The sequence below is a fragment of the Elephantulus edwardii genome, unplaced genomic scaffold, assembly GCF_000299155.1.
Source record: "Elephantulus edwardii isolate Elephantulus edwardi_28Jun2011 unplaced genomic scaffold, EleEdw1.0 scaffold00141, whole genome shotgun sequence".
Lineage (NCBI taxonomy): Eukaryota > Metazoa > Chordata > Mammalia > Macroscelidea > Macroscelididae > Elephantulus > Elephantulus edwardii.
The window spans coordinates 8,351,412-8,376,084 of NW_006399891.1; the positions used below are offsets into that span (position 1 = coordinate 8,351,412).

The 24,673-nt window shown below is 39.9% G+C and overlaps 1 protein-coding gene and 1 pseudogene across 2 annotated transcripts in view; one reads left to right on the plus strand and one right to left on the minus strand.

The window, feature by feature from the left end:
* Positions 1-24,673, plus strand: part of LOC102845747 (mediator of RNA polymerase II transcription subunit 27-like) — a 308,803-nt gene that overhangs the window by 107,260 nt on the left and 176,870 nt on the right. For both annotated transcript variants that reach the window (XM_006894415.1, XM_006894416.1), the window contains exon 3: positions 5,403-5,533. In XM_006894415.1, coding sequence (XP_006894477.1) covers positions 5,403-5,533 — 131 coding nt within the window. The remainder of the gene's footprint in view (positions 1-5,402; positions 5,534-24,673) is intronic.
* LOC102845344 lies at positions 3,940-5,024 on the minus strand (annotated as a pseudogene).

The following is a 24,673-nucleotide window of genomic DNA, read 5'->3' on the forward strand; positions in this document are numbered from 1 at the left end:
ACAGTGAATAAGGGTTCCAGTTTCTCCACAACCTCGCTAGGATTTGATCTTTGCTGTTCTGTTAAATTTTGCTTTTCTTAACTAGGGTGCAGAAGAAGGGAAGGAATGATGTATACTGCACTGAAACTGATGAGGGAGAGAACTATTAAAAGAGATATATGACTCGGTATTATTGTCATTACAGGAGTCCAGAATGAAGGCTTTACTGTGGAGTGAACTTGAGGGGCAAGGATTACATAACCATGAGTTTTTCTTTGAACTTTCAAGGAGAAGAGTGAATTGGGGGTGAGGGTGGGCAGTGAGAAAAGTACAATAATGAATGACTGGAAACCCTAAGTGTATAAACTTTTATTAATAGTAATTAAAAAAAGAAGCAGAAGCAGCTGTGCTGTGATCCCCATGTGGTTCAAATCCACCAGCTGCTCCAAGGGAGAAAGATGGGTAATCTCCTGTGCAATTTACTGTCTCAGAAAACCTGCTGGAGGGTCAGCTGTGGGTTGTTCTGACTGGACAGCACACAATCACCACCAGCCATTGTGTTTTATATATTTACTATTGATCAGTGCCTTTTATCACCCTGTCTCATCAAAATCCTCATTGCATTTTTGCCTGTTCCTTTACCTCCTCATCCAACCACTAATCTCGGTTGCTCTAGTGGTTTCTCCCTTTGTCTTTCGTCCACTCCCCTTCTTTCCTCCCCTCTCCCCCTTGAACAGCTGTAGATATCCTGTCAAACAGCATTACTTTTCAAAAATTCGAGGTTTTCATAATTTTAATTGGTCTTTGCCACTAAGAGTTGTTGATATTTCCCCAGGTATATATAGAGAGGAGAGTTCTAGCTGCTGACTGAAGGTTGATGGTTCGTACCTTCCCAGCAGCACCATGGGAGGAAAACCCTACAGGTCTCGCCCATGAAGATTATAGACTTTAAGCGCTGGGGAGCACTTTGGGATAGTCTGCTCTGTCGTGAAAGGCTGTCGCAAGTCAGAATCCACTGGACGGCACAAACGACCAAGCTGTGGTTAGTAAACATAACTAATTAGAAAGGAGTTTAAATTGAGAACTGACAGAAAATTTCTCTGTTATTTATAGGAAATACAAGGTTAAAATTAGTACGTAGCACAACTGAAACTCAGAGAATTATTCTTAGAAATCCCAAGAACACTGAAATAGGTGTTATAACTAGGTGGTAACTCCTTGACCCTGACCTACCCCTTCCCACCCCTCCACCCCACCTCCATTGTAACATATGGAAGTTAAGACTAGAATGTTTAATTACTTCCATTTTATTCTGGAGATATGATCATAGGTTTAAATACACATTAAAACTTTTGTTAAGTTGGTTTTTTGAAATGGAGTTGTTTTTATGGCACAGACGTTTGGAGAGAAGTATGTTTATTGAAATGTATTTTTATAGAAAATATTGCAGAACCTGTAATTGAAAACTTATGGCAGTATTTTGAGTGTGATATGTTCTTAATGCTAATTTGTGGATTAGCTCCGAACTCCCTTCTGCTGTTTCAGAACCATTGGCTGAGTGAACATTTTCTGAGTCTTTTCAGATCAAAACTGTGTTTCATGGAATGGAGTATTTGGTGCTTAAATAATGTATAAATCCAGTTAGACAGGAGCTGCCTGTCAGTTTTATTAACTTTGACCTTTTCTCTCATTGTAAAGATGGTTCAGTAAATATTTAATGGACCCCCTTATAGATCTTGACAGTTGGAGCCGTGTTCCTGGAAACTGGTATACGTATACCATATATGATTAACAAATGTCACTTAACCATCATGAGTCAGCTTTCAGGGACAGATTTTGTCCAACTTGTGCTGTTGGAGGTGCACTGAGAGGATCTAAAATAACAGACTTGAAAGAAAACCTTTGGACAGACAGTAGTTAGCATGTTTTTCTGCTGTTTGGGGTGGTGGTTTTTTAAAGTGATCAGAATGATGCCAGGTGGGCACAATCAACCCCCCTCTGCATCCCAGCACTCAGAGAGTCAGCAGAGCTGGAATGGCTGAGCTTGCATGGACCCTAGTACATATGATACAGTGAAGGAGAGCCAAAAGGAGAGACTGTTCTTGGAGCCAGGAGGGGGCTCCTGCCAAGCTATTTCCCCTTGAATTCCGTAAAGTCCCTTGTATATTGCACTCATTGCAAATTCTGGTGGGGAGAATCGAAACCCAAGTAGCTGACATTTTGAAACATTGTCTTTCAAACTTATACCATTCTTTGCTTCCATTGATTTCCATTTAAAGGATCTGTAAGAGAAAAACAAATTTGAGCAAAGTTCGTTGGTCTAAGATGAGTTGTTAGAGCATATTATTGCCCCCCTTTTCCACCCTAAGAAAAGCTCCATTTTTATTATGAATGTGATCTATCTTTGTCTTGTATTGTGCAGCCATAAGGCTCTCACAGCAAATCGACCAAGTAGAACCAGAGCCTGTTAAAAAGCAATGTGGATGCTCCAAACATAGGCATTTCAGTCATACTGAGTCACTGGATAGCTTCATTTTTATAGCCACTTTCAAGGAGTGGGTCATTTCAATCGGTTTTGTTTTCTTTACTCTCTTTGTGTGAGGACCAATGACTTTAGGTAAAGCTGTTTAGTTTTCAGAATGTTGTTAGCTTTTGAATCCAGATCCCACAAGCCCTCTTCTGTGATGGGCAGAGTTCTATTACTGTGAGCCACGATGTAGCTGACTGTTCAAAGGAAATCTATAGTTTGAAAGTATTTTGAAAAGAACTTGATTCAGACCTTCAAAATGAATAGCTATCTGTATAGTTAGTTAATTCTAAATAAATGTTTGAAAGATCTTGCTTAATTTGAGAAGAGAGAGAAAAAACATATTGGGTGTTATAAATGGTTTCAATCCAAATTCTTGACTTGGCATGTTCACTTTTGAATGTTTTGTTTACATCGACTCAAAATTGAAATACCTTTCAAGGATAATTTTATTATAGAGAGATTTACAACTCTTATGTAAAACAAAAAGTGGGATTAAAAAAGGAAAGTTACATGTCATCACACATCAAATTGGATATAAGCTTCTTTGGCATTGAGTGAGAAGGATGGCCTATATTTTAAATTAAAAAAATCTTGATAGAAGAGTTTGGTTGCAGAGGGGGAAAAAACTTTCTACTACCATAGCAGTTTTCCCCCTCTATCTTGATTGGGGTCACAGTTACCCATACTTTTGTGAGAACTCATCAAACTGGCTGTTAGGTGCTATAAAGTCAACTTTGACTTAGAGTGACCCTGTGAACTCTTAAAATATATGCATTTTATTTTATTTAGGTCATAATTCAGTAAAATAATTGTTTTTTAGAAGTCCCATTGAGTTTAGAACTAGATAGCTTTTTTTTTTAATCACTAACTCAAGATTTAAAGAAGAGAATCTGTCCTGACTAACCTAGTAGTACAACAGTTTGTCCAGGAACAAAAGCAGAACCCATTTAAATTGTGTTAGCTTCCTGACTCCCATTAAGTTATTCCAACACATGTACATAAATTAAATATATTTTTTTTTTAGCCAGAATCAGGAATTCCTTTATTCTGTATCAAAACAATTTTAACAGTAAGTGTAGATTATATACTTTTATCTTATACATATAAGTTATTTCTTTAGGATACATCTCTCATCAGGCCACATTCCTATCTCGTCCTTCTAGTGAGACAGTGACATTTACATTGGTCTTATTCATAGAACATGGCGACTGTAACAGACAGAAAAATACAACAACAAGGCGCATAGAGTGGAGTTTTTCCACATACATTTAAACAACTTCCCAATACACAGATATCTCCATTGTTGTTTTCAAAATTACTTTCTGAATAAGCTCTTAATAAGTACAGTCTTCTGAATAAGTACAATCCGGGTGAAGTATTGGCAAGTACTTTAAATAAGAAATTCCAATGACTTAAAATTTAAGCCCAAACTAGATGTTTAATGTCTTCTTTATTGCAAATATGATGTCTTTGACCTGAGGTACAGAGTTGTCTTCTAGAATCTTTGCGTAAGGCATAGGGACGTCAGCACCCGTGACACAGACTGCAGGCGCATCCAGGTAATTGAATGCAGGTCCTTCCATGATCCTGGCACAAATTTCAGCTCCTACTCCAAACTGTGGCCAGCCTCCTTCCAGAGTTACAAGATGGTTTGTCTTGATGACACGGGCTTCAATGGTTTCAATGTCCATGCGTCTGATGGTACGCAAATTTATGACCTTATATTCAATCCCCTCTTTAGACAGCACTGTTGCAGCTTCTAAGCAGTGGCCAACAGGTCTTGAATGGGAAACCACGGTTACATGAGTTCCTGGCCTTTCTATTTTGGCTTTTCCAATAGGTATAAGAAAATCTTTTGACTGACCTGCCTCAGGGAATTCAAATGGAACACCATACATCAGTTCATTCTCTAACATTACAACTGAATTGTTATCCCGAATGGCTGATTTAATAAGTCCTTTTGCGTCCTCTGAATTCCAGGGGCTGACCACTTTTAAGCCTGGGCAATGCCCGTACCAGGCTACAAAGCACTGTGAGTGCTGGGCAGCCATGCCTGCCAAAGCACTGTTGGGCCCCCTGAAGACTAACTATGGGCACAGACTGAAGAACCCTGGACATGTAGTAAGTCTTGGCAGCAGAGTTTATAACCTGGTCAATGGCTTGCATAGAGAAATTGAAGGTCATAAATTCACAAATGGGCCGCAATCGAGCCATAGCTGCACCAACAGCAATTTCAGTGAAGCCCATCTCAGATATGGGGGTGTCTATGATCCGCTTGTCTCCATATTTCTTCCAAAGGCCTTGACTAACCTTCTATGCTCCGTCATAATGGGCAACTTCCTCCCCAAGCAGAAAAACCTTTTCATCTCTTTCCAGTTCCTCATCCATCCCCTGATTTATAGCATCACGGACTTGTCACCTGCAGTCCCACTGGTGCTGACCTGTGGAATCGCCTCCTCAGCAGCCCAGACACCTGCTGGAGCGGCCTCCGCACCAGCCCTGACGCTGCCACCATCTTTCCCGTCTAAAGTAAATTTCTTAAGCCAGTTTGATAAGCTGTTAATTTGTAAATATTGTTTTGCTTGCTTTTTAATTCAGCTGAATGAATTGAAAATGAATGAATGTTGTTCATTCTTTCTGTACTTTAACCAGTGTCTCAGTTTTTTATTGGACAGTCTAAATTGCATTTTTTTTCATCACTACAAGTGCCTTATGTTTCTTTCTATCTGATTCTCCTTATTAATAAATTCTTTGAAGCAGCAGGGTTAACTGTATGTGAAATTATTTAAAATGCTCTAAGAGGGTAAGTTGTATCAAGTATTGATAGTTTAATATCCCTTGTCCTACACTTACTAAATTATGTCCCTTTCCTTGTTTTTTTTCCCATCCACAGTTGCAGTACCATGCAGGTCTGGCATCTGGCCTTTTGAATCAACAGTCTTTGAAACGTTCTGCTAACCAGATGGGAGTATCTGCTAAACGGAGACCAAAGGCTCAACCCACCACTCTTGTTTTACCACCTCAGTGAGTAATGAGTTGGGGAAGTACTTCTGTCCTGGGTGAATTCTACTTTATGTAGATTTTTGGCTGTTGGGAAGTTCTTATATTTGTGAAATTATTTCTTTCTTGTTAAAAGACAACTGTCAGAATTACAAGCCAAACATGAAGGTAAATATACTTTGTGCTTTTATGAGGTGGCTCTAATGCATTTCTTATTTTCTTTATTTTGTCTGTGACTTTCACCTATGGCATTTAGATGCCTCATACGTTACTTATTTACCTAGTACATTGTCAAAATTGGCAGAATAAAAGTGCAGTCTTTCTTAATTTGTTTTTGTTTGTTTAGCAAGTATTACTGTATTGCAGCTGTGGTGGCATGGTCTTTAAGAAGCTACACTGATACTGCAAAAGCTGCTCTTTTCTGATGGTTCAAATCCACCAGCAGCTCCTTGGGAGAAAGTTGAGCAGTTTCTTCCCATGCTATTCACAGCCTTAGAAACCCACTAGAGGGTCAGCCATGAGACTTTTCCTTCTTGACAGTAGTATGAGACAGAGGTAGGGAGTGGGGGGTGGGGGATTTGCGTGCCTTCTATGTGCCAGGTACTATTCTAAGCCTTGAAGATAGAGATATGCGTAAGACAGCTATGTACTCATGATTATGAAACTTTGCCAAATAAGTAAATATAATGTAATAATATAATCTTGTATTTATAACATTCTGGATCAGAAAGAAAGAATAGGGTAGCAAGAAGGAAGGGAATGGTTTAAAATGGATGATTGCAGAAAGCCACTTCAAGGCAGAGAGCTAGAAAAGGAAGAGGAGAAAGTCACGTGCGGTGTGCAGACACCACAGCACTGCCTTCCCCAGGTCTCATCTCTGACGGTGAGCGCTCTCAGACTGCCATCCCTGTGATTTTTAGGTTTTTATTTACACAGTTAACATTTGCTACCATGGTAGAATGAGCGGACCCAACCAGCCCTCAACAAGTATTTTTCTGTGCATGTAGATGCACAGGTAACATATTTCTCACAGCCTACAAGGACAACTTCTTTTAGTGATGCAAGACAGAATTTTCACTATTTTGTGAAAAGCTTCTGAATGAACACTATTCTGTTGTTTCGTGTATGTCGATTTAATGAGCCTCAACTTTTAGCTCCCTCAAGTCTAATGGGCCTTGTAACTTGTCACTTTCTCTGCATGGATCGTCTACTGAGGCAAGATACTTGGCGAGAAGTGAAAGACTTTCTAATGGTCCCATAAGACTCGAGCCAAAAAGTGTTTGTTGCTAACTCTCTCTTGACAAAAGTCAGTTCTTTGTCCATCTGTTCACCATTTGTTAATTTGCATTGGCTTGAAACCTGTTTACAGGTGACATGCTATTATGAGGACACTTAGAAACTATTTTAAGCACCAAGGCAATCAACAGACTGTGTTCTTTTGCCAAAAAATAAGGGAGATTTTCATAACTGTCATTATACATTTATAATAAACTACTCAAAATACTTTGTTTCAAAGAGAAAAGTGGTTATTCTGTGTCATAATAATGTAGCATTGAAATGATTTTCTATAATTAGTAGTCTGTCTCCTGTGAAAATCAACTGCTGTCTTCTCACATCATTGAGCTTTTTGGACTCAAGATGCTGGAATCCCTTCTTAGCACTGCTATCTAGTAGGTAGGATCTGTTATTGTAAGATATTCATGAATCATTTGCACTTTGATTAAATATCCTTGGAGAAGGACATACTGCTTGGAAGGGTAGAGGGACAGCACAGGAGAGGAAGGCCCTGGATAAGATGGTTTGATCAGTAACTAGGGTAATGGGGGTAAGTGTGTCAGAGACAGTGAGATTGGCTCAGAATAGGGCAGGGTTTCAGAACTGTCATGCACAGGGTTGCTATAGTTGCAGTCGACTTGACAGCACATAACAGCATGTGCCACTCATATGAATTGGCAGGGATAGAGGCACAAACAAAACATAGTTACTGCCTAATTGGATAATGAAAGTTTTGTTTTTTTAAATAACACACTAGTATACTAATAATGTTATTGAAGAAAACCAGGATAACCAAAAAGAAAAAAATAATAAGAGTAATAATAATGATGGATAACACTGCAAAGATTGAGAATTCCAGAGCCCTTAATTGTGCTCATTTGGAATATGTACACAGAAGAAGAGGCAATCAATGGAACTGAACAAGGGAATAATACTACATGATTTTAAATCAGGAAAATTGTACATCAGGGTTATATCTGTTTGCTGAACTAATAATCGAAGAAACTGGACAATATGAAGAAGAACATGAGGACTGAGAAAAACAACCTACAGTATGCACAGGACACAACTAAAAGCAAAGAACAGTGGCTTTAAACACTCACTGACCAAGATCAAAGACGGATTTAATCTCAGTATAGAGAAAACAGATTTTCACCATTAGGCCAAAGACAACACCATAATAAACAGAGAAAAGACTGATTCATTAAGTATTTGGTTTCACGTGGATCCACAGTCAGACCCATAGAAGCAAGACTCATGAAATCTGTGAAAGATCTCTTTATAGTGTTGAGAAGAAAAGTCCCTTTGAAGACTAAGTTACACCCAATCCGAGCCATGATATTTTTACTCTCCTCATATGCGTATATTCCAAGGGGAAAAATTGGGCATTCTCCTCCCATTTTATTTACAGCTTCTAAAAACTCACTGGAGGGTCAGCTATGAGTCAGTTCCAACTTGATGTTACTTAACAGCATATTCATATGAAAGATTGACAATAAAGGAAATCAAAGAAGAATATTAAGGATGCTAAGGACTGCCAAAAAAACCCCAAAACAAAAAAACCACACCAAAAAAAACCAACAACCAACCAAGGATGAGTTGGTCTTGGAAGAAGTAAAACAAGAAGGCTTCTTAGAAGGGAAAACAACAAGATTCCATCTCCTGTGCTTTGGATACGTTATTAGGAGGGAATCTGGATGAGGACATCATATATACTAGTGATCAGTGAAGAACTTCCTCCAGTGGCACGGCACAGTGCCTGCAACAGTGGGCTCAAACACAGCAGTGCTTTGTGAGGATGGTCCAGGGCTGTCTGTGTTTGTTTCTCTTGTACACAGGATCACTGTGTGTTACAGATGATGCATGGACACCTAGCATCATCAGCATCATTGCCCTGAGAAAATGATTAAGATCTTTATGAATGTTTTTCTTCACTATTGATACAAAATTTTTAAAAACAAACAGACCTTCAAAAAAGGTAGTAGCAATTTTCTGTATCATATTTCAGTGTTTAATGTAGTTTAAAACTTTAACTCCATATAATTTGATCTGTGAGCTATTTGTTTGCATGTAAATTAGCCATGTTATGATTGTATGCTGTAGAAGAGTCAAGGTACAAAGTTTATTACAAGCAAGACATGAGCATAACAAATCTCTTTGAACTTTCTCATTCATGAACTCCCCTCATGCCCCTTGTAAAATAATACTCATATCCTCCGAGCTTGTTGTACCAGTTTTCTGTTGCTGGCAGCAAATGGCACCGAATTTACTAGTACATTTATCAAGCATTTATTCTCTTTCTCAGATTATGTTGGTTAGGAATCTGGCAATGGTTTGGCCTTTCACTTGATGGCTAGGTATCAGCCAGCGCTTCAGTCACCTAAAGGTTTTACTGGTATTAGAGAACATCAGCTTCCAAAGTTGCTGGCTTATTGCCTGTCCACATAGACCTCTCCAAGACTACCTGAGTGTCCTCACCTCATGGTGCTGGATTTCTTCCAGAAGAACAACCTAAGTGATCTAGGAACATTGAGTGCAGGGCTGATGTTACAAATGACCTCACCTTGGACAGTGTATATCATCAGTCCCAATCCATTCTATTTTGAATCAGTCACTAAGTGTGATTGATTTTCACAGGGGGAGGGAATCAACCCCTACTTTTTGAAAGCTGCATCAGAGAATTTGTAAACATATTTTCAAACCACCAGTAAGGAAACATAATCCACTATGGAGATGAGTGACTGAGTTGACAAGTTTTCATTCACTTACTTATCCAGTAATTATTTGCTGAATAGGGATTTGCTGTGGTAGAAATTGAGAGATGAGTAAGATGGAATGTGGGATGTTATAATGAAGTGTACTGAGTCTAACTTCATGATAACAGCTGTCAAGAAACCAAAAGACGTATTGGGGAAAATCTACTGTGAGGAACCTTTCCAAAGTGCTATAGAGCAATGATGTCAGTTTAAAGACTAAGGTGTGCCTAGTCTAAGCCCTACCTGTTAAATTCCTATGTGTCTGAAAGTTGATCACTAAGTAATAATATGAATCAGTGTCTTTGAGTTGTGATGTTGGAAAAGAGGACGGAATATCAGATGGACTACCAGAAGAACAAACAAGTCTGTCTTGTAGATAATACAACCAGGGTGCTTCTTAGAGGCAGTAATGGTGAAACATTGTCTCTCATACTTTGGGCATGTTGCCAGGATGGTTTAGTACTCGAAAAAGCATATCATGCTAGGAAAGGTGGAAGGTCAGAGAAAGATAGGCCCTCCCTCAACAAGATAGATTGACTTAGTAAAAGGATGCAGCAGGATAGTGCATTGTTCAGATACATTGTTGATAAGAGAGTTTCTGTGAATTGTAGTTGTCTCAGTGACACTTGGCAACAACAACAAAATCTAACAATGGATATGATCCTGTAGTGCTCAAGGAGGCTATGGATAGGACCCTGAAGTGGATCTTCACTTTTTTGCATAGACTTTAGAGGATCTGAAGGACAAGTTGTTCTTTTGAACAGTAGCGAGGAACCATAGAGGCCAAGTGGCTGGATCCTTATACACCCTCCTCTGTAACTTTATGCAACTTCTGTAGCTGATGTGATGGACAGATTTCTGCATTGACTTCTGTTAGTAGTTGGATGGCACTAGGGCTTTTCCAACAAAACCACTGACTCTATTTAACTGTGCTGAGACAGCAGATAACAGACAACAGACATGATAAAAATGCAGAAGATTCCATACATTGTGTTTGTTTTAAAAAATTTAGTTTTAACAGTCTTTGAAGAATAATATTCCCACCCCCACCGCTACCTCTTAGTTCCCACAGTATTAAAACCAGTGGGGTTAATGATTTCTGTCTGTCTCTGTAAGAAGACAAAGGTGTTGTTTGCAATGAAATATCTTTTGTCATGTGTTAGCCTTCAGAGGGCACTGACTAAGAGACCTCACTTCCATAATTCCCAAATGTTTGCATTAAGTCCTTTGCAAAAGGAACAATATTGTTTTCATAAAGAAGCTGTGTCCCCTGTTGCTGTGTAAACATTACCCAGCTTTTGACCTTTGCAGTATTGAGAACAGCTTGGAAGAACAGCTTTTTTATTTGATTGGTCTACTGAATTATATATTGAGATATCTATGTATTTAATACGTATCAGTTGTAGCTATGTTTACTCATGTTCTTAAGTAGCACTCTCAACTTTGCAGTACATTTCCTTCCCTCTTTGGGTGCATTTTTGTGTTAACATGGGATGTTGATTTCACACAATATGGTCAAACTGAATGACTTCTGATCCGTGGGATGTAAACACTTGGCCTGATGAAATGCTAATATTCATTGGCATCTGAAGGCAAAGATTGTATATGTGTGTGTGTTTACAGTACTCATATAGGATATGAGTACAGCAGATACACCTGTGAAAAGTAGAATTAACCAACTAGAACCAGCTAGCTGCCATGGAGTGAATTCTGACCGTAGCAACTTCATATGTGACAAATTTTTCAGTATTCTTATTCTGCATACGTTCTTCTTCTTCTCAAATTTAGATTTGAAAGGGGAAATTTGCTTTTCAGAAAGATTTTTTTACCTTTTAAAAAAATGATAAGAATTGTGGTCATAAGCAGTTTTTCTGTATTGTGTTATGTGTCATTTAGACTTAGATAGATGATAGATGATAGCTAGCTAGCTAGCTAGCTAACTCTCCCCCTAGTTATTGGGAATAAACCTTGAGCATGCTTCCAGCTAAGAGCAGCCCTCTGTGTGTCTTTAAGTCCAGGCCCTCTCACCTGTGCAGAGCTGTTTGGTCACCTTTCTCTCTCCTATACCATTCATAACTCCTTTTCTCCTGGAGTCATAGTGTTAGCCTGCAAAGCATGCCTTTAGCATGTTGCAAGGAGTGACCAGTCCTTGGAGAGGAGCATTATGCTTGGGTGGGTGGAGAACAGCTCAAGAAAGGAAGACTTGGATGAAATGGATTGACTCAGTTACTAGAGTATTGGGCGTAGGTGTGTCAGAGACAGAAAGGTTGGCTCAGGATAGAACAGGGTTCAGAGCTGTTGTACATAGGGCCGCTATGAGTCACAAGTGACTAAACTGCACAAAACAACAACAACAAAGCATTCCTACCCAGAAAACCATCTCCTATAAATAATACCCATCTCTTACTCCCCTTTGCCTTTCTAGCTCCCACCTCATTTGTCTCCTTTTTAGAGCAGAACTCCTCCTAGAGTCACCTAGACCTCTCCAAGGAGTTGGCTATACCTGTCCAAAGGGTTGACTATATCTAATCTTTTCTCCACCATGATAACCACTGTTCTGATTTCTAGTGGTATGAAACTACATTGCAATCCCAAAGGTCTGTCGTTCAAATCCACTGGCTGCTCCTTGGGAGAAGGATGAGCAGTCTCCTCCTGTATGCCTAACAGCTCTGAAAAGTCCCTGAAGGGTCAGCTGTGAATTGGTTCTGCCTCAGTGGCACACCACCACCACCACCACCACAACAGCAGCCCTAGTTTTGTGTCATCTCGAGCAGACTCACAGAAGTGTAGTTGTGGAGAATATAGTATTTTCTTTCTGACTTCTTTGGCTCTACATGATCCTTTTGAGATTCCCTTATGTGTATATATCAGTGGTTTGTTCCATTTTGTGGCTGAACAGTATTCTTTAAAGTCCTTGGGATCCTCATGGTAACATTTCCTCAATATCCTGCATCTGTTTGAATATTATCTAGTACCTTAGAGAGTTCAGCGAATGTCTCACTTGAGAGTCCTGTTCTTGGATGACCCACCGCAGGTTTGACTAACAGCAGCAACAACACAAAAATCAGCATGTGGTGACAAATGTTGCTGGGAAAACATGCCAGATTCAGGAGTCAACAGGGGCAATGACATGGCATTCACACCTAGGTGTTCCTGCCTTCGAAAAACAGATTGCCTTTGGTATGCCCACTAATTTGGCTTTGTGAGTTTAAATGAAAGACCTCATTTTCTGTCACCGCCTTGCACACTAATTCCCAAGAAGATCATTGACTTGAAATTACATGTGGTACTTTTACAGATGATTGGCTTCTTAACAAGATGTCTGGTAAATGCAACTTCTATTCTCGAAAGGCAGAGGCGGCTCATGTTTTCTTTTGCTTAATGTTAACCCAGAAGGTATCACAGAGAACAAAGCAGTGATATAAATCCATCCTTGATGAGAGTGGTGAATGAGGGAGAGAGCTGATGATGTGTGGTGTTTAAAATTAACAAGACAAATGTTTGCCAGGATGAAACCATTAGCCTCCTTTGCGTAGCTTTGTAATCATTATATTTTTCTTATGTTTTTATTTTTGAATCCCTTTTCTCAGCCATTCAGGTTTGAAACTCCTTGGGTCTGCAATTGCTACTTCAGTGCAAAAACCTTGATAAAGAATAATCATTTACATAGTACATGTGAACATGTTTCCCTGCACTGACTTCATTGTCTCCTAGACGACTTGTTCTTCATTTTGACACCTCATGTGCTGGATATTTTGTTGAGAGCCAAATTTGAGTATGTGTTGATAAATTTGATTAGGGGCCTTACACAAGAATATTTGGAATCTCTTTTTTTGGAGTGAAGTTTCATTTGCCTCTGAGCAAAGTAACAATGAAACAATAATGAGGAGCAAACCGTTTCAATGCCATGAGTTTTAAAAATGGAGAGCTTTGTTTCCCAACTTTCTTCTTTCAGAGTTCCTTTTAAAGGGAGTAGTGTATTACACAGGTCCCTGATTCATCTTGAACTTGGTCTGATGGCAGAGAATGTGTGTTGCTTTCCCAGAAAAGAAACAGAACTTTGCAGATACAAGTTTCCTGAGTTTTTGAAAAAAGTCATCAAAACTTGGGTGGAAATTCACTAAGTCTTTCTTTTCCCTACTGGCAAGTATTAAGTAACAATATTCATTAAATACCACAGAGAGGCTGTGTAATAAAGAAGTAATCCTAGGCCTAGGTGGCTATAACTCTCCAGAAGAGTTAAAATTGAGAATATAATTAAAGATTAAAACATTGTTTGCATTCTAGAACATGGAGAAATCTTTTCTCTCCATTGTGGGACCATATTAATAAGGAAGAGATCAGTTTCCAATAACCAACACCACAGAATCTCATTTATTAACATCAGTCACGTTTAAACTGTCTGACTCAGTACTTCTTTTGCCTTTTTTCTATAAGACTGGAACTGTTTCCAGGAATGGTGAGGGACAGGAGTCTTATTTCTTAAAAAAAAAAGAAGAGTAAGTATCAAAATCTGTTCTGTTTCATGAGTTTGGGTAGGCATCCTCAGATAGCAAGAGTTCCCAATGTACAGAACCTTGATCATTTAATTCATTGTACCCGTCTGTTTTGACAAGCAAATAATTTGTCCATTTCAGCCAGTTTTCTATGCACAAACTAAAAGGTTAGTGGTAACTAGTTTATGTAGCCATTTTAAGATTTTACAGTTATATGTGTGATGAAGAAACTAGATATACTGTAAAATTAGGGACTCAATGATAGCACAGATAGCTGGTATTCAGAGCTTCTTGAAACCAGCTTTGGGGAGAAGATGCTGGCATCCGACCCTCTTGGGTTGTTAACAGTTTAACTGCACAAGTACCATTTCATTTTCCTTTACTTTTTTTGTTCCTAGATTTGCTTTCCATTTGCTTGAAATGAAATGGCTCAGCATTTGAGGCTGAGGACAAAGAATGATGTCCCTGTGCTCAGATTGCCCTCATTGCTCGTTAGAGGGTCTCACTTGAGGGTCCAGGAAGACACACCTAGTAATAGTTCTTGGAAAAAAAATTATTTTTTTTTCCTTAAAAAAAGGGGGGTTGCTTGAGTCTGGCTGATTGGAGAGGGGAAAATGTGATTCAGTGACTGGATAGGGAAAAAACAAACTTCAGCTTATAACTATGATAAGACTGATTTTTCTGTCTCCCCTGTGGCATTTAGCATATTCTGCCTTGAGTTATGGCGGTGTAGAAGACTCCTTCAAAGCCAGGATTCTGTATCTTTTAATTGCCTAACTTTGTAATGATGGTCAGCCACTGAGTCCAAGGCTTCGCTCCTCTGTGCTGTCTCTGTCAGATGAGGCTAAGAACATGCTTTAAACATATCCATGGACATAAAAAAAATATCCATGGATGTACTTTCATACTCCTCATGCATCTTTAGTAAAGGTTTAGTGTAAGTGTTGAAGATTTAAAAGGTTTGGAACCAGGTGCCATTGGGACTGATAGACATGCTTGTGGGTGAGTATTTGGAATTTCAGATCTTTCCATTGAGCCAGTTCTCCTTACTGAGTAAGAATACATAGGACTGGATCTGAAGGCTGGAGCCTGTGAGCAGGGCCTGAAAGTCGAGCAGAGGCCTAGCAGCCTGCTCCCGTGGAGAGAGGCAGGTCCTTGAGGGCTCCAGAGCAGGCAGTAATATGTGGAAAGCAGTATATTAGGAAGATAAATCAAGTAGCAGAATGCACATAAATAACATAGTCTTTTGTAACTGTTTAAATGATAATTGGTTCATGTTACTTATCTTTTATCCCCTCTCTTTGGGCAGTAGGAAAAATCTCAGAAACATAAATGAGGAATCTCTTATAAATATTAATGTAAAAATCTTGTCTTTGGAGAATAAATATAGGGACATTTTGCTTTAAATATTCTATGTCATTGTGCTTAATTAGCATATATGTTGTAAAAGATCTTTTTCCTCCCCTTGAAAGAACCATATTTTGTTCAACTAATAGCCACACGTTGAAATCTGTACCTTGTCTAGATTGTAATACTTTAGCTGGACAGGAGGACTGCGTGCTACCTTACTTCAGTCAGAGAGTTTGTCTGTACCCAGACTTCTGCTGGCCTGGGATAGTCCTGGAATCCTGTCTTACTGTCTAGACCTTCCATCTGGGTCTTTCATTTTTGACCCCTGCCAGGTATCCTCACTCTGTGTATGTGTGCATGTATGTCCTTTGTGCACATAAACATTTATTAAGCTCTTTCTGGAGGCTGCTGAACATTATCCAATATTGACTGGAACAGTACATCAAATAGAGAACTGCCAGAAGTCAAGAAGAGGTCATAGCACTTAGGACTTTATAGCAAATGTCAGATGGAACTTGGCTGAAAAAACAGAGTACCAGAGGAATGTCTTCTGTGTTGCATTGACTGTACAAAGGCATTTGATTGTGTGGATTACAACAAGTTGTGGCTAACCTTGAGAAGAATGGGAATCCCAGAACACCTAATTGTGTTCATGGAAAACTTACACTTGGAGCAGAAGGCAGTTGTTAGTACAGAACAAGGAAATACTGCATGGTTCAAAATCAGGAATGGAGTGCATCAGAGATGCATCCTGTCTTCATAGCTTTTCAATCCATAGGCAGAACAGATCTTTTGGGCTTTATGAAGAAAAATGTGGCATCAAGATTGGAAGAAGACTCATCAGCAACCTATGTTACTCAGATGACACAACCTTCCTTGCCAAAACTGAGGAGGACCTGAGGCATTGCTGAAGAAGGTACAGATGTGGATTGAAGCTCAATATCAAGAAAACAAAGATTTTCACTACTAGGCTAGTTGGGAGTACCATGATAGATGGAGAAGGGATTGAGATTGTTTACAATTTCAGTTTGCTTGTTTCCATGATCAACACTCCTGGTACCAGCAGTCAAGAAATCAAAGGACAAACTGCATTGGGAAATTGCTGTCAGGAACCTCTGCAGACTATGGAGGAGCAATGATGTCAGTCTACAGACTATGGGTTGCCTAATCCAGACCTTTGTCTTTTCAAATACTTGCTATGCATTAGAGAGCTGGTCAGTGACTCAGGGTGACAGGAGGAGAATCAGTACCTTTGAGTGTGGTGCTGGAGAAGAGCATTGATTAGACCTTGGACTGCCAAAAAACAAAGTCTTTCCTGGAGAGGGTGAAGGATTTTGAAGCTCTGTCTCACATACTTTGGGCACATGACCAGGAGGGACCAGTCCTTGGAGAAGGACATCATGCTTGGAAAAGTAGAGGAACAGTGCAGGAGAGCAAGCCCCCTGATGAGATTGATTGACACAGTAACTGGGGTAGTGGGGGCAGGTGTATCAGACATAGTGAGACTGGCTCAGGACAGGACAGAGTTCAGAGCTATTATGCATAGGATTACTATGAGTTGCAGGTGACTCACTGGTACATAATAACAGTAGGCTGGTGGTTAGGCATGTGCTTGATCAGGGAAGGAATCTGAACGTGAAGAAACTACTGTGTATAAGAAGGTAAGAAAGAGAATGTGTTCTATTTGGGGCATGGTATATTTGAGCTACCTAATAAGGCTCAGGTGAAATGATAAGACACATTAAATTTGTTTTAGATTACTGTACCCCACCCTCTAAAGTGGGAGTGAGGGAAATAACAAAAATAATTACTAATTGTTAAAACTGGATAATGAATACAGTTGATGCGTTTATAACACTGCTTTATGCTCTTTGTTGTCTATCTGAATATTTAAATAACAGACTCTGGAGTGTGGAATTGTGGTTGAAGAAATACTAATTTGTGTGTCAACAGTGCAGTAGTGGTAGAGGAAGACTGGGAGTTAAGAAAATCTGCTGGGGATCCTGAAGAGAGTCCTAACAAGGGCAAGCAGAGAAGTAGCAAATGGTCCCTTACTCTCAAGGAGTTCTGAGGCTGGGCTCACTCTCAGCTGAATTGTCTTGTATTTGTCTTAGGCCCTTTGTGATATAGACTCAAGTCTTAAATTCTTTGTGATATAGACTCAAGTCTTAAAGTCTTCCATAGATACTGAATCAAAGAGAAATCGCTTGAAATAGGAAACTGTAATAAAGAACCTGGCCATTAAGCAATAAGTTGAATGTGGCAGCCTGCAGAATCAGTTTAAAAATTATATTTCATTGCATCCTCTAATTGCATTTCTCCTTTACAAGGTGATTTTATCCAGGAAGACAGCTGTCTGGTGTGGTTATGACATCATTCTGGCCATTACTGGGCAAAGGATGAAAAGAAATTGGTGGTTGTGTAGGAGAGCAGAATCCTTTTTTTAAATCTCTTTTTGCATAACAAGGAGTCAGAGTTTCAAGGTTTGTTAATATTTCACACCATGCCATTCCCACCAACACTGGTTGTAAGCGAAACTCCTTTTAAAAAATGCATCTGTTCTTTCCTGGAATGGAAAGTAATTTTGGTGGTCTCTTGATGTCCATGCCTTTTCCCCCCTTCGCTCTTTCTATACCATATAGGCTATTAGTTACCCGTAGATTTCATCTCTGAAAGACCTAGTTAGGACTATAAGTGATTGAGAAGCAGAAAGGTAGTTTCTCCCTCTGTAAGCACTCTTCGGTACAGTGACCTTAGTAGGCTAGCTCTGTAACATGAGAACAGCTTGTGAGTAGGAAATTACTTTTTTCTATTAGCTTGAATCTTAAGAGAGAATAGATTTTGATCTGGTGTTACCAGTCACTCTGATAGGACTCACTATGACAGATAAATGGGAATTTTTAATAAGCCATGATAAACCTTTTTTTTTTTCCAGATTTAACTTGCTGAATCTGTCATTTCACCAATTTTGGGTAGTATGTTTTAGGATTAGTGATGAGTGAGGAATGGGAATATAGATCTAAACCTTGATTATGTTTTTATCTCAGTGCTGCTGTTCCTTAGGATGGAGGACCAGGCCTCATTCTAGGGACATTCTGAAGCTAGATGGTCATGGAATTGCATGGCTTTCCTGGAAAGATCAACCTCCAGATTTTGTTTTAGAGATGGGGCCTTTAAAACAGTGAATCCCAACCTTGGTTGACATTAGAATTATTTGGTAAACTCTTTAGGGTGCAAGGCTCAGTCATATTTTAGAATACTTCTAGGATATGTCTTATTTATGTAAGCTAAAGATACATAATTTTGTTTATTTTGGATCTAATGTACATTCTTAACGTTATGACTTATTCTTCAACAATTTTTTTGGAAGAATTCAGTTGAAAGACAATAAATTACACATGTTTAAAGTGTCAGGTGGCTAAGTTTTGGCATATGCGTATATCTGAAACCATCACTTACTCAGATGTCCATCTGAAATTTAACAGCCACTGCTCACAAGGAGTACACCTATCTCTGAGGAAATAAGAGATCTGTAAAATGAATGGAACAATTTTTGTGGGGAAAATGTGATAAAGCTTGTTTTTCTCAGGACCACAGATGGAAATTTAAAAACTCAGTAGAGGGTGAATCTAAACTTTGTTGTTTCCTCGTCAGTTCTCAAAGTGTTATTATCATCAATACCGTTCATTTCCCTAACCAATTTTCACTTATGAACGTTGGCTCTATAGAAAAGGACAGAGAGGTGATATTTCACTTTTTCAGTTGAATATACATGTACTTTTTTTTAAAATTAGTGATTTGTTCCTTCATAGTATGTTAGCATTTAAAACTAGGTGCATAGCACATTGTTTTTGTTATTGTTATGTGTCATGGAGTCACTTGGACTCATAGTGACCCTCTGTACAAGAGTCCTAAACCTTGCTCTGTCCTCTGCCAACTTCACTGGCTCCAGCACACCTACTCCCATCACCTCAATCACTGAATCAATCCATCTCATCTAGGGTATCCCTCTCTTGTACTGTCCCTCCACCAACCCAAATATGATGTCCTTCTCCAAGGACTGGTCCCTCCTTGCAACATGCCCAAAGTATGTCCAACAAAACTTCAGAATCCTTGCCTCCAAGGAGCAGCTCAGTTTCACCCTCTCTAGGTCAAACTTGTTTGTTCTCCTAGCAGCCCATGGTATATTCAACACTCTTCTCCAGCACCAGAGCTCAATGGCATCAGTTCTCTGTCTGTCATCCCTAGTCACTATCCAGCTCTCTCATGCATAGCATGCAGTTGTGAAGACTGCAGCCCAGATCAGGTGCACCTTAGTCTCCAGCCTGATGATCTTGTTCCTCAGTACTCTGGAGAGGTCCCCGACAGCCGACTTTCCCAATGCAATTCATCTCGATTTCCTTGCTGCTGGTACCAAAAGTGTTGATTGTGGAACCAAACAAACTGAAATTGTTAACAATCTAAATCTCTTCAACATCCATAATGATGCTGACATTGGCCCAGTGGTTAGAATCTTTATTTTCTTGATGTTGAGCTTCAAGCCATATTAAAGGCTGCAGTCTTTGACTTTCTGCAGCAAGCGCTTCAGCTCTTCCTCAGTTTCAGCAAGCAGGGTTGTGTCCTCTACCTAGCGCAGGTTGTTGATGAATCTTCCTCTAATCCTGATGCAGCATTCCTCCTTGTATAGCCCAGTGTCCCTGATGATCTGTTCTGCATACAGATTGAAAAAAATATGGAGACAGAATACATCCGTGGTAGACACCATTCCTGATTTTGAACCATGCAGTCATCAAGTCCATGTTTTCCAGTTACTGATCCTTTTTCTCTGTTCCAATCCCCCATTATTATCAGTGCATCTTGATTGCATGTTTGATCAATTTCTAACTGCAAAAGTTGGTAGAAATCCTCTGTTTCCTCCTTTTTAGCTCTAGTTCTTGGTGCATATATTTGAATGATAGTGATATTCACTGGACTTCTTCTATGCATCTGGATATTATCCTGTTACTTTTAAATGTGTTTATGTAAATCAGTGATACATAGTATTGCAGATGTAGGTATATTCATAATTTTATGATACTCTTTAAAAAATTTAAATTCTAATAATTACTTAAGATAATAAATAGTACATTTACACTAAACTTTGTTGTTATGTGCCATTGACTCACCTGCGACTCATAGCAACCCTATGTACAACAGCCCTAACTCTGCCCTGTCCTCTGCCAATCGCGCTGTCTTTGACACACCCATCCCAATTATCCCAGTCACTGAATCAATCCACCTCGTAGAGAGCCTTACTCTCCTGCACTATCCCTCCACCCTCCCAAGCATGATGTCCCTCTCCAAGGTCCAGTCCTTCCTTACAAGTCCAAAGTATGGTAGACGAAGCCCCAGAATCCTTGCCTCCAAGGAGCCGCCTGGTTTAACCCTCTCCTGGATGAATCTGTTTGTTTTCCTAGCAGTCCGTGGTACCCTCAATACTCTTCTTCAGCACCACAGCTCAAAGGCATCAATTCTCCTTCTATCCTCCTTAGTCATTGGCCAACTCTCTGACGTATAACAAGTGATAGCAAAGACCATGGCCTGTATCAGATGCACTTTAGTCTCCAGAGAGGCACCATTGCTCTTCAGAACTTTGGAGAGGTCCCTAACAGCAGACTTTCCCATCGCAGTACATTTTTTTAATTTCCTGGCTACTGGTGCCAAGTGTGTTGACTGTGGAGCCAAGCAGACTAAAGCTGTGAACAATCTCAATCTTTTCACCATCCATCCTGATGCTGCCAGTTGGTCCAGTGGTGAGAATCTTTGTCTTCATGACATTGAACCTCAGTCCATATTGAAGGCTGCAGTCCTTGACCCTCTGCAGCAAGCGCTTCAGGTCCTCCTCAGTTTCAGCAAGCAAGGTTGTGTTGTCTGCATAACGTAGATTGTTGATAGATCTTCCACCAGTTCTGACCCCACATTTCTCCTCATAGAGCCCAGCCTCCCAGATAATCTGTTCTGCATACAGATTGAAAAGGTATGGAGATAGGACACATCCCTGGCGTACACCCTTTCCAGTTTTGAACCATGCAGTGTTTCCTTTCTCTGTTGTGACGAGTTTCTCATTAGCACGATGAAGTGTTCTGGGATTCCTGTTCTTCTCAGAGTCAGCCACAGTTTGTTATGGTTGGCACAGTCAAATGCCTTTGCATATTCAATGAAACACAGATATACATTCCTCTGGTATTCCCTGTTTTCAGCTAATATCTATCTAGCATTAGCTACAATTTCCCTAGTACCATGACCCCTCCTAAACCCAGCCTGGAGTTCCAGCACCTCTCCGCTGATATGCTGTTCCAGTCGTTTTTGGATAATCTTCAGTAGAATTTTGCTTGCATGTGAAATCAGTGATACTGTTCTATAGTTTCCACACTCTGTTGGGTCACCCTTCTTTGGAATAGGAACAAAGAGAGATCTCTTCAGTTGGCCAAGTGGTTGTTCTCCAGATTTCTTGGCACAACTTGGTGAGCACGTCCAGGGCAGCATCTGTTAGCTGAAATATGTCGGTTGGTATACCATCTATTTCTGGGGCCTTATTTTTTGCTATTTCCTTCAAGCAGCCTTAACTTCTTTCTTCAGCATTATAGGCTCTTGCTCATATGTTGTTTCATTACATTCTTCTGTGTCTGCCAATTCCTTTCGATACAGTGACTCAGTATATTCTTTCCATCAGGAAATCAAAAGGGCCAAACTTGCACAGCATTTCTTAAGCTCAAGGAACTGAAGAACAAATTCAAACTTCGAGTTGCTATAATCAAGGATGCTTTAGGCAGAATATTAAATGATCCAGAAAGTATTAAAAGAAGATGGAAAGAATATACTGAGTCACTAAACATTAAATATTATTATTTAATATTAATATGACTTCTAAGAGAACAAACAGGTTTGTCCTGGAGAGAGTGAAGCCGGAATGCTCCTTGGAGTCAAGGATTCTGAAGCTTCATCTGACATACTTTGGGCATGTTGCAAGGAGGGACTGGTCCTTGGAGAGGGACATCATGTTTGGGAGAGTAGAGGGACGGCACAGGAGAGGAAGACTCTTGATGAGGTGGATCAGTTCTGTGATTGGGGTAGTGGGAATGAGTGTGTCCGACACAGTGAAGCTGTTACAGCATAGAGCAGGGTTTAGGGCATTTGTACATAGGGTCACTATGAGTCGAAAGCAACTCGACGGCACATAACAACAACCATTATTATTATTATATTATTATTATTAAAATGTTTTATTCGGCGTCTTAGTTATTTAAAATAAAAGAGAGCCTAAACAAAACAACTCTTTGCTATTGAGTTGGAATCAACTCGTAGCTGACCCATCCTCTGGTTTCCAAGACAGTGAATCATGTTAAGAAGAGACCACCAGTCTTCTTTCCACAGAACAGCTAGTGGATTCACACTGCCAAGCACATGTGACCTGTGGGTCAGCAGTGCAACTCTCTGTAGACTAGGTCACCAGAGCTCCTTCTAGAGTTGTGGTGGTGGTGGTGTTGTTAAGTGCCATTGAGTCAGCTACCCCTCATAGAAACTCTGTGCACAACACATCTGAACCCTGCCCCTGTCTTTGTATCCTAATGATCTCTCACATACTTGAGCCCATTGTTAACAATTAGTGTCATCCGTCTTGGTAAGTCTTCCTCTCTTTCCCTAGCCCTCCCCCTTTCCCAGTATCATGTCTTTTTCCAAGGATTGGTCCTTCCCGAGGGAGCTCTGATGGCCTAATGATGAGGAGTTGCAGTTCAAATCCACCAACTGCTCCATGACCTTCATTGCAGTCATAAGGCAACTAAGTTGAAAAAATGTTTTTTTCTCCAATTCCCTAATGCTTAGCATGCTAGTAGCAGAGCCAGGACTAGAACCTCTAGATTGTTTGGTTCCTCTAAGGCTCCTCCTGGTACTTCTCCACTTTCCACTGTCTCCCATAGAAATGTAGAAAAGAATGTAAGTGGAGAAGGAAGGAGAATAAAGGGAGACAGAATATAAAAATTATTCCCCTCCTGTTTTGGATGGTGTCATAGAATTACGATGTTTTTTCCTTCTTACATTTTCCCAAGTTGGCTACTTCACTGATTGCTTATTGAAACTTGCATGTGAACCAAGGAGGAGCCACAGCTCATTACTTCTGGGGTTTTTTTGGCAAATGGAAGGGATGGTTTCAGCGTTTGTGTGCCGACAATTAGAGCTTTCTGCTCTAGTGCTCCTTGTGGCCCTAGAGCTGTGCACTGTTAGCACTGGTTTTTGGCAGCGAAGCAAGGCTATATCAGCCAGTGGGAACAGATATTTCTGTTCTGTAAATGAGGCTCAGATTTATAGACTCAGTGTTCAAAGAAATGAGATGAGAGATCACCAAAGCTGAATCTGCAATGAGGGAAGAAACACCACAGGACTGATTGTAATACAAGTTAACACTTATTGTGCCACATAGTTTGTTTTTACATTAGTCATCTGAGAGGAAAATTGCTTTCCTGAGCTTTGTAGGTGAAGACATTGAGGCTAAGGCTTTGTCCAGAGTTTCTCAGCTGGGAAGTGGTAGGCTATTTGGGAGTCATCCTTGCGGACCCTGAGGCCGCAGAACCATATATCTAAGCTCTGTGGGGTCGAAGTATTTACCTCATGTTCACCAGTGTCATAGATTATATTCTCTGGGAGCAAATGTTGAGATGTTTGGGGTACAATATCTTTATTAACGATCAGCCTCTGTACAAAGAGAGAAAAGTGGATTAGACACAGGGATAGGCCAGGCCACAATACAGAATAGACAAGCCCTAGATTGACTCAGGAGATTTGAAAATATGACCCATAAAGATTAACCTGCATTAGCAGCATGGCTGGGCCTTCATACCTTCCCTTGTTTGGTCACATGATGCTTATGGCTCCAAGACAAGTAAGACATTTGCCTGTAGCTCTTTCTACCTAGAGACTGTGCTGATGGCATGCCCATCACTAAAGAACAAGGCCCTCCTTGAAGGGGGATCTGTGGGTATAGCTCCTGTCTACCACAGTCTTTGTTAGCTATTGATTCTATTCCTGTATGGCTCAATTCCAGAATGCTGATAATTCATTCTTTTCTCTTCCAGAGTGACATATTTATATGTACCTTTTTTTAATATAATAAATAAGGGTTTACAGGAGAAAATAATTAATTTTTTAAATTTTAGGACAGGAAATGCCTACTGGTGATAAATTATTGTTTTTATCATCACTGTTGTTTGTTTTTATGTGCCGTCGAGTCGTTTGCGACTCATAGCGACCCT